This window comes from Uloborus diversus, chromosome 1 (assembly GCF_026930045.1).
Source record: "Uloborus diversus isolate 005 chromosome 1, Udiv.v.3.1, whole genome shotgun sequence".
Lineage (NCBI taxonomy): Eukaryota > Metazoa > Arthropoda > Arachnida > Araneae > Uloboridae > Uloborus > Uloborus diversus.
This window is the reverse complement of record NC_072731.1, coordinates 114,228,386-114,239,760: the sequence shown is the minus strand read 5'-3', so window position 1 is coordinate 114,239,760 and position 11,375 is coordinate 114,228,386. Positions and strand designations below refer to the sequence as shown.

The window sequence follows — 11,375 nt, the reverse complement described above, 5'->3', positions numbered from 1 at the left end:
ACTTCCCGTTTCAGAGATTTTCTGAGAAGAACCCCTGACATTCTATTGTAATCAAAGATAAACCAAAATGGACTTCAATTAAAAAAAAAATAAAACAAAATTGTGGGGGGAACCCCTTTCTCTAAAGTTACCGAAAATTGCAAATTGCGGTTTTTGACATCTTTGAAAATATCACCTGGAAGGGCACTATGTATATTTAACCTCTTCTCTCAATTTTTTTCTCTTTAGGCCTATGTAGATAAACCAATTTCGAAATTTTTTCCGGAGGGATTTACCTGATTCCTTAATTTCCTCGTTTCCTTCCTATGTTGTCAGTATCAAAGCCTAAAGATGTGCCTTTTCAGACTTATAACCATTAGTATTCTTCTTTCAAGGAAATAAAAACATAAAAAATGTCTCAATGCTAACTTCATTTTGCACTTCACAATTTTCTTTTGTTAGAACTTGAAAACTTGATCTATAATTTTATAGGAAAATAGGAACTATTGGTAGTTTATGTCTTTGCTCGACTTGGAAGAATCAAGATCCGGAACTGTTTAATTTAACTTTTTAATTTACAGAGGTGGGCCAAAAATTTGCCGACTGAGCCAAAGTCAGTCAGTCTGCCCCTGCACATGGATAATGTACAGCATGTCTCTTAGCAATACTTTTACAACACATTTTCTATGGGCACAAATTATAGGTTGGAAAATGCTATTTCAATGGAATCATATTACTTATGAAAGGCAATAGGGTACTTTTGAACAAAAAAGAAATTCAGACTGAAAAATTTAAAAAAAAAAAAAAAAAATGTTAAAATTTAGAACTGCAAAAGTAACAGTAAAATTTACTCAGTTGGCCTGTTACTTTTGTCACAATTAAAGGTGCTGACCAAAGGGGAGCAACCAGCCACAAACATACCCCAATGAAAATTTTATGCATACATTGTGAAATTAAATTAAAGAAATTTCTTTTACTGCTTTTGATTTTAGTGAAACATAATTTGATGCAAAAACGAAAAATAAAACTTCTTAGTAATTTTGAAATGAAAAGATTAAAAACTATATTTTTTCTCTCGAGAAAATGTTAACTTCGAAAAGTACCATCATGGGGGTGACATCCATCATTTATGACTCGCTCGTTTCATTTAGAATTTCAAAAAGCCAGCACTCAAAGCGCAATGGAATGATCCACAAGAGTATGAATGCAGAGTATGCACGAAATTGGACACTTCGGTTGTCAAAAATGCAATTGCAAAAATAGAAAAGAAATACATGATGATAAAAGCCGCTGAAAAAATGTTTACTTTGTTTTCTGTATCATACAGTTCCAAAATATTTTTTGACTAAAATGCTTTGTACCAAATATTTCTCTCAAAATTCCTGTGCTGATATGACGTGGCAAGTAAGGTGCACTTCTGACCAGAACTCTCCCATCGCTTTCAGTTCATAATCCGACTCACATGTGTACGGATGCAGCCGTGTATCTAGCTTCACCACTACGGAAACGCCACTGAGATGGACGGTACTGAAATCATAAAATAGCATGGATTTTTAAAAGAGCGCAATATAATATACAGTATACTCTTGATATCAAAAAGTCGAAACTCGTTTACAAAAAATCAAGATATTGAATTTTTGAGATAACAAGGGGATAATCATAATAAAGGAATAATCATAATAAAATAACATTTTAAAAATTAGTCACGAAAGTTAAAAATAAGTGTAAACATGTAATGAAAGTTGAAAAAAAGTCTTAATACAATAACAAATATTTTAATTTTTAAAATGAGCCAAAAATAACAGAGAAAAAAGAACGCTCTAGTGAAGTAGCGAAATGTAGTGATTTACCACGACTAAACTTTTCAACGAGTTTTGAGCGCCCTGGAATAAAAGAAGTTGGACAAAGGATTGCACCAGTCCCCATCTCTAAAGGGGTTTTCTATTCATCTCCCCTTTTTACGGAGGTGAAAATAGGGTCAAAAGGTCCAACCAAATTGTGTGAGAAGGGGCAAAAGGTTTTAGGTAGGTTTTTTTGGGCTTCTTAGGACTTTTTATGATTTTCTGACACCCCTGGGCTTTGGAATGAAAGTGACAGTAGATAAGCTTCTCCAAATCATTCCTAACCCTTGAGAGAAATAATGAAGGGCTTGAGATGTTTTTGGAAACATTCCCCGAGTTGCTTCAGAACAATAAACTGTGGTTTTTCCAGAAAAATTATGTTAGACTTTGAAAAATACTTAGCACGGTTTTGATTTAAAAAATTTTCGACATAAGAATCAAAAATAACATTAGAACAGGGCTTCCCAAACAGTGGCCCGCAGACCACTCGGGGGTCTGCATCAAATTTTGAAAAAAGAAAAATGTTAAAGAAACTAAATTACATTGAAATACAGTGACCTCTCAAATATACGCAACCAAAGGGGACAACAAAATTTTCATGCACATGTGAGATTTGCGCATAAGTGAAAAACCCAAAAATTAGCTTAAATACAATAAGTTAACATTTCTTTTGTAATACTAATAATTACGCACATAATTTCCGTTTATGCATTGTAATTTAATAAAAAGGTAAAATTTGAAGTTGTATGTTTTGTCATTTTTTATTCACTGTACTACAGTACGGAAACAAATTCCCCAAAACCTAAAAAATGTTGCATGCTCAGTGCTATAGCCTATGAGGATGCAAAAGATTCTCGATAGGCTACGTCAATACCTACCGCTTGAGCATGACTTTTAGCGACGACAACCTTTTCGTATGTAACCTATTCTCCCTTCTCCATGTCAATCACAAGACTAATTCCACCCCTATTGCACACTTTCGCAAAAAAGAACGCATTCTTGGAGGAATCGGAACAATGGAATGAAGGCATGTGCATGTACTTTAAGAGACAGAACAAGAAGGTTACAAATCCTCTGATAAGCAAAGTGTGAATAGGAGATTTAACTAAAACTTGAAAAAGTTTTATCGCGCATAAGTGAAAAGTTCCGTTTAGGTTTCGCATATAATTGAACAAGAGTTAACACTGTTTTTCTATGTTCCTGGCCGGGCCCGTGAGAAAAAAGTGCATGAGTGAAAAACGCATATAACAGAGGTCACGTATAAGCAAGAGGTCACAGTAATGCTTTTGTATTAAAAAACCCAGAATATTAACCTTCGAAGTATGGAGTTATCCTTTCAGCACTACTTTCCAAAATCTAGAGGTATGAGGTCAAATTTTGAACCTATGCAGCTATCAAAACTAAAAAGCTGTCTTGATGCTGATTTTGATATTCAACTCTAGCTATCAAAAATTAAACCCAATTCATTAAAGTTGTACCAGTAAAAACAATCTCACTCTTCAAGTTCAATTAACTATGAAATATAAGACTATCTGTACAGTCTAATGCAGAGCCGACTCTAGTAGTTCAGCCGCCCTAGCCAATATTGACAAGTGCCGCCCCCCTGCCATTGACTAATAATAATATAAAATAATAACACATCAATAAAATAAAATTGTAAAGTGCTTAAAATTAAAGTGAGTTCATAGTTAAATTCTAAACTAGGTTTAGCACATCCAAGCAGTGTTGCACACTTTAAATTATTTTTTTAAACGTTAAAGTAGTGCCACTTATGGCAGTGAAACAGATATTGTTTCAAAAGACTTTTATATCACTATATCACGCAATTTGCCACCTCTAAAATTAAATTGAATTTCTTGCTATATTCCAAATAATGTTTTGCATATCCAAGCACTGGTACACATTCCAAATAACTAGTAATTTTTAACATTGAAGCAGTGTATTTTATGACGCTAAAACATGTATTCATGCTTCTTTTTAAAAAAAAGTTTCAATTTTGAAATTTTCCGCCCTAGGCGGCTGCTAACCCCAGGAGGCAGGCCTGGTCTAATGCCCACGCTGAACATTAGTCCTTGAAAGGGGTCTGCTGGCCATAAAGTTGGGGAAGGCCTGCAGTAGATAAATAAGCAAAATCAAGGGGGAAAATAATTTTTCGTCATATAAAGGCTTTTGAGATATCGAAGTGCCATAGGAGAGAGCCTATAAAATTAAAATTAAGGATAGCTGAAAAATAGATAGTTTTTAAACTTGTAAACGGCGAGAAACAAAAATAAGAACTTCAATCACTATACTAACCCTGAGTTCAGTTTTTAAGAAATATTCTTATTGTTGAGCTTTTACTACAGTTAAAGCTTTAATTAAGAACCAGATTATGTCTCAGACCCTTTGAATATTTATTTCTTTAGTATTCAGCTAAAATCTGGAAAATACCAAGATTTTTGATATCTGTTCTGAAAGAAACAATGTCAGCAATTTTGCACTCTGCCATGAGTTAATCAACCAAATTTGAACTTTGTGTCCCGTATTAAATTGCTCCACTAACCATGAATATATCCCATAATTATTTCAGTTAAAGTGCATAAAAAATTTTAACCTCACATCAAAGCGATCCTTTGATAAGTGTCTGCTATGTTGTGAAAATTTTGGTAGTAATCCAAAATTTAGCATGTTCCAAAATCCAGAAGCAAAAGCTGCCTGATTTCTGGCCCAATGTTGAACTTAATTTTAACGATTATGTATAAAACAGGCGACTAAAAGTTGGGTTTCCTTCTTTTCTCCCAAAAAAGATCAGCATTTAAGTGTTTTAAAAGTCAATTTTTTGTTGAAGTTAGCATCTGCTGCCGATGGCTAAATCAGATGAACCATCAGGGCCAATGCATCGGTCAAAACTTAAATATTCACATTTTTCGAAGTCTAAGGGTGGAACAAGAAAACATATAAGTCAAAATTGATTTTAGAACTGTTTGTAGCTTCATTACAAGTTGAAATAAAAAACGTATAATAGATAAAATGGGGAAATTTTATTTAATATACGTTATTATAAATGTAAAATGCAAGTTTTGTATTTAAGGTACATGCAAAACAAATCTTACTCTTATTAATAGTTGACCAGAGGAAGTATGTGGGTTTCGATAGGCATAACCGACCCATACTAATCCTCCCATCAAAACTGCCAAAATCAACAGAATGGAAATGACACTCCCTACTCCAACTGTAGAGACATCGTCAGCAACTAGAAAAACAAATGATAAATAAATTCAAAAGCAATTCTTACAGTCACAACAAACATGGAAAGTTCTCTGCACTGCATATGCCCCAAGGTAACAAACCCCGGAAAATCAAGTTTTCTGATAATTCACTGATATTTCCTGATCAAGCTCCAAAAATTTCCCTGGTTTTACAATCGTGACTTTCACACAGATGTCAAGGATACCAACATTAATGTAGCACACAATTTGTAAAAATAGATGTTTCGTTATTACAAAGAACCTTTTTATCAACACAAAAATAAGTAATAGATAAAAAACATTTGACTAAAGGCAGCAAACAATGTTTGAATAGTGTAATGTCTACTATCTCTAAACTTCCTTTTTCACGGATGAAAGGGGTAAATCCTTGTAACCCTGAAACTTGTGTCGGCATTTTTTTTTTTTTTTTTTTTTGCAAGTTTTTTTCTGCCTTTTCATGATTTTTCATCCTATAATTGAGTGGCAATCTTTCAACATTTGTTATTGATTTCTCATGCAACTTACTATTTCCTGAACATTTGTCAATACAAAAATACAATGCTACTTTTCCCAATTTTAGTTTTCCTCTATGTGGTTTTTTTTTTTTTCGGAAAAAATATATTTCTTTCATTTTGCTCCATGAAAGAAAATTATCAACCATAGCCAATTTGGAGACTGCAAATGATAATTTCCCCTGATATTTTCCAGAAATTAAAATTTCCCTGATTTTTAGGTTTTCCAGGTTGTGTTACCACCCTGTCCATGTAGATCTCATAGCTTCAAACTTTTGTAAGCTGTTATAACAGGATGATACAGAAAATCCACGAACAGCTTGGTACCAGAAGCTGTGTAGATTTTAAAAGGTGAATTTATTGCGTTGAATAGTACCACAACGAAAAGATTAAATTTGTACTTAACATTTATTTTGATTTCAAAACAAATATCCTCAAACCAGATACATTTTTAGACATTAAAATTAGGTGCATTTCAAGTTGGTATAAAAATTGATAATCTTTAAATATAACTAGTTTTAAATATAATACAAGCAACTCTTCCATGTGATTCCGTTGGAAGTAAGTTTTCAAAAACACTTATTTACTATGCATGACATTTCCTTTTCTCTTCATTCTTTTTCTCCCCCCCCCCGGCCTTTATTTTTTCTTTATTGTGTGTACATGTTATCATCCTTGAAATATTTACTACTAATCACCTAATTGATTTACATTGATTTTTAAATAACTTAATTTCAGTTTTTGTATTATTCAGGTGGAAATTTAAAAAATGTTATGAAATTATTCTAATTAATTAGTTTTGATGCTGCTATTCCTTGTATTTCAAATGTACAAGTGACTTATTGCTTTGCATTACTTAATTTGGAATGTTAGTAATTAAATATCATTATTAGCTTTTCTTTGATAGCTTGAAAGATCTTTTTAATTAATAAATTGATTAATTTGAATTTAGTTTTAGCATTAAAACATTTTTTAGAGTTTATTATGCAGGAAATATGCATTAAAAAGTTCAATGTTTCAGAGATCAATATTTTTGGATCAAAGTTTTAATTTTAAACATTGACGTCCCAGCACTAGAAAAAGAGGAAGAACAAATTTGCTTTTACAACAGAACTTTCTTTTTAGAGGTTTTGCAGAACTAAATTTAAATACAATATTATCACCATTCAAACCATTTTCTAACTGTTCATTAAGAAATATACAAGAACATCTTGTGACAGTTAAATTTATGTAAATTTTTAACTTAAAAAATGCTCTATATTGTTTAGTAGCTGTTAGCGATATCTGTTAGAAACACTATTGATAGTACTGTCAAAGAAACTAATTAACTGAATTTAAAATTTACTATTTTATGCTTCCTATATCAATCTTGTTTTATTGTTGTGCTTCATTTATCTGAGCCGATTAATTCAAATTTTAAGCAAATGACTGTTTTAACTTTAATAATATAGCTTGTCTACTGCCATAGTCAATTACTGTTCAGAGGCAAAGATTGTAAAGCATATTTCATTAATGTGGTTATTCTAAAATTCTCAATTAAAGTTCTTTCCTAACTCCACAAGATTATTTTTCTCCATCTAAGTCAGGTCTATTTTTATTTTACAGTGGCACTAAGTACAATCCCTTCTTATTACTAATAAAAGAATTCTATTTCATTAAACCACCACTGGTAAATTTCTCCCTCATCAAACCAGGAAATCATATTTTAGTGCAATAATGAAAATTTTAAAAATAAGTAGCAATCAAAAGAGAATAGCGAAACATGTTTTTGACATCTTACCACCTTGTTATCAAAATACAAGGTCAAAAAGTTGCCAAGATTAATTATAAATGCACACTTAAACAGTTGCCGTAGCTCTGCCAACATTCAAAGACATCAACAATCTGCTCGGTTTCCAGAAACTTTCATTTCTCGCTAAATTTGGCAGCTTTTCTTTAAATGGCACCAGACTTTAAGACCTTCTATTTCAATACCAAGGGGGCAAGGGCAAATAATTTATGTGTCAAGAACATGTTTCACTATGTTCGTTTGAGTGATACTAATTTCAATAATTTTTTGATATTACACTTTTCCTGTGGTTCCAAGGTAAGTTTTAAACTAATAATAAAGATAAAATTAAGATGAAATTCCCTCAACAAGGCAAAATGCAGTTCAAGCAAAAAATTAACTTTCAAACACTTAAGTTAATACAACTGGAAATTTTATTTATTTATTTATTTATTTATTTTTTTTTTCAAATGGCAGAGAACTTAATAAATTGGTAAAATACAAACAGAACTAAAACAAAGAACAGGGAGGGGAAAAAGTCATCGTTTCAACTGAAAAAATAAGACAAAAGGGAAAATATTTCCGGCAGCATTCCATATTTTAATTGAAAAAAATTGCCTTTGTAAATTTGAAATTATACTTTTCTTCAAAAAATGAATAATTAAATACCTCTAGCACTAGTTGATCCATCATCACTACTAGTTCTACCTGGTTTACCAGGCAATGAAGAAAAAGGAGTGGTTTCATAATGATAACCAGGCTTTGCAGGTCGTGGAAAAAGGGTGTAATATTTGGACGGAGAATCTACAAAAATCATGCAAAATGATAACATAACAAATGAATAATCACAACTATTCATGCCAATAGTGATGCAGGCATCAAATACAAAATAAATATTTTAGGTTATTTTAAAATTATTTTCATTATAAATAAGTTTTTGTAAGGCATTTTGAGTTCAAAAGAGGTTAAGTTTCTTTATGAATAATTTTTTCAAGGCATTTTGAGTTTTAAACAGGCATTAATTAAGTCATGCGTAAAAATTGATGCAATAAATTTCATGAAATGAAACCAATACCATACAAATGTTACAGAAAAAAAAAATTAGCACACAATATTAAAATAAACTATCATTGTGCATACTGGGCCATTCAAATTTTTATGGCGATTGTTTTCAGGGGCATTTTTTTCTTCTTTTGAGGTGCTTTTGCTCTTGGGAGGATGGGCACCCCTGAAGTGGTTATGTAATCTAGGAGGCTACAAAAATGTAGTTTTTAATTTCTATGTATACTGAGGAAGAAACTGATGAATTTAACAGAACATGATCAAATATTTCATAACTTTGTTGAAGCTTGAATACTAAATCAGTAAGCCATCTGTGTTTCACTTTTGATTAATGCCAGTTTCCAATAATCTAAGATGTTTCTCCACATTGAAGCATTAATGTTACACAGACAGAACAACAGAAGAAAAGAAAAGCAGCACTTAATTTCAATTCATACTGATTTCCCATCATTGTTCATTAAAAAAAAAAAAAAAAAACAGATCCCCCAACAGATTTTTAGCTTGTGCTAGCGAAAGAAAAAGACCTAAATTCTAAAAAAAAAGAAAAAAGAAACAACAAAACCTTAATCTTAACTTTTAAAAATTAAAATCAGAGATGCACTGATAGATAGGAAGCAGTGAAGCAGAATTTTTTCAGCATCTACAAAGCAGGAAAAAAAAAAGTCTGCAAGAAAAACTGAGTTAGATTAATTGCAAAATCTAAATTGGCACCTGGATATGCTTAAGAATAAGACGCTAATGCAAGCAGACGCTGCCTGTGAATTTTATCCCAAAGAATACAGTATAAATCTTGATTAACAGAAATTTAAGACCTTTTGCTTTAAAAATTTTAGGTTCTTTCACTCGCAACTATCGTGAGAAAATTTGCAGACTTTATCACAAATCTGCAATGCACGTCGCAGTGTCACACTGTTTTTGCTACCGGATAGGCAGCATAGCCACTTGATTGGCTAAAATTGTTTTTAATTAAAGTTACTTTTGCTTGTTAGAACAAGTAACGATGCTGAATGAATTTCTATGAATTGATAGGCTGTAACGTTTTTTTAAAAATAAAATTACTTTTGCTTAGAAGAAGAAACTATGTCAAATGACTTTATGAGGCAGAACTAATAGCTTCAAAATCTAGCTGTCGTGCTCTCATTTGATTCAAAATGTACAAAATATAGTATAGTACATTTGGGTTTGCATTTACGCGCTATAGAGGGTGTTTTACACAAACTCGCGGGAAAGGGACACAACTTCCACAAAAATTTGGGTCCTGGGGATCCAGAAAACCCAAAAGATAAGAACCAGAAAAAAATTGGGGGAAATTTTGAAGATCTATTTAGTAAATGCTTTTAAGCTTCAATGACCAGGAGAATCAACAAAAAGGAATTAAAATGACCCTATCTATTTATCAACTATTCAAACACACCCCTACTGTTGACCAGTTAACCCAGGAGTTTTAGTGATAAGACTGGAGTTTACAGTGACCTCCTGGGCAGAGCTCAGGGAGCAAAATATTACATGTTCATAAATAGCCCATTGTACAGTATTCTAAGAATAAGCTATCCCTCATTTTTTATCACCCGGAAATTCCTGAAAACAGCCATAAAGAATAAAAATAAAAGTGGTTTCAATGCTATCTCCAGGATTAATGCAAGAGAACTGTACAGTAAAAGCATATCCATTTTGCATTCAAGTAACAGAATTACTTTTGAAAATCATAATTTTGCATCCCCAATAAAAGGATGTGAGAAAAAAATGGCGAACATTTTCCTGATCGCGCTAACCACTTCTTCACACATTTTTCTTGTTAAATTGTTTATTAATTTTATACAAAAGCACTTTAACCTTGCTCTCTTTCCAGTAATTCGTTTATTTCTGATGGGCTATTTTAATTTAGACTTAAAGTCAGGTATTAATCTTGCCATTTTGAAAGGTGCGATTTAAAAATAGCACAAAAGCCAAAACAGAAATTTCGAAAGAGTCAAAATAAAGTCAAATACACCAATTTAAGATTGCAAATGAGAAATTTTCACACTGATCTGAAAGAATGGTTCGCTTCTGCGATCGCGATTTTTGGGTTTGGTTCATTAGTTTGGGATTTTTTTCTTCTATTTCTGGGTAAATTACCAGTGATAATTCGGGGGGGGGGGGGGCTGTTAGGCATTTTCACCCAGAAAAACAAAGGTTAAGGGAGTGCTTTCTGCTTGATCAATCAGAGGCACTTGTTTAGTATTTATGAAAAAATCCAACTTAAAAGTAAATTTTGAGTGTTATAATCTCATTGTAACTAAACAAATAGTTTCTCACATAACTAAGTCTTACAAGTGTATTATTTGAAAATAATTTTATGATAATCACAAAAAAATAAGGTCAAAATTAACCAATTTAGATAATTTCATACCTTTTAAAAATCACTACGTGGATAATCCTCCCCCCCCCCTCCAAGTATGAATATTTTTTAATTATTTATTTATATGGTAAGATTTTCTGTTTAAAATTTAAGGGACTCGTTTTTTCACACTAAATGACCCAAATCTGTTTCATTAATGGGTCCCTGGAACCCAGGTTACAGATAATTGAGCGCAAACACTGGTATTGTGCATTCATGAGGAGAAGGCACTTTGGAATGCCCTCCCGAAAGCAGAGCTAATTTAAGCGCGGGGGTGATTGCCACCGCTTGCGATTGAGACAACCCTAAACTTTGGCATGCATTTAAATTTGCGAAAATGTTTTTGTGTTATTTCTTTTCGCTTCCTGATTCGCTTAACTGTAGTCTCCGGGGAATTTTTACTTTTTTAACCGAAAATTTCAGAACTATAAGGTAAAACACCAGTAGAGTGGCCAGTGCTTCAGTAGCGGCCACTTCAAGTTTACTCATATACTTTGAAGAAAGCTATGAACAATAATGTGTTTTTTTGGTGATACCTTAAAGTAACAATCATATTCTATCAATTTCAGTTGTTTTTTATCATCAGTTATTTGAATTTATAGTACGTAA

General features: G+C 32.2%; 1 protein-coding gene across 1 annotated transcript in view; it reads right to left on the bottom strand.

Annotated features, from left to right (window-relative positions):
* Positions 1–1,064: 1,064 nt before the first annotated feature.
* Positions 1,065–11,375, bottom strand: part of LOC129231562 (plexin domain-containing protein 2-like) — a 91,133-nt gene continuing 80,822 nt past the window's right edge. The window contains exons 12-14 of the mRNA XM_054865922.1: positions 7,997–8,131; positions 4,913–5,052; positions 1,065–1,506 (exon numbers count right to left, since the gene is read on the bottom strand). Coding sequence (XP_054721897.1) covers positions 1,438–1,506; positions 4,913–5,052; positions 7,997–8,131 — 344 coding nt within the window. The 3' untranslated portion in view covers positions 1,065–1,437. The remainder of the gene's footprint in view (positions 1,507–4,912; positions 5,053–7,996; positions 8,132–11,375) is intronic.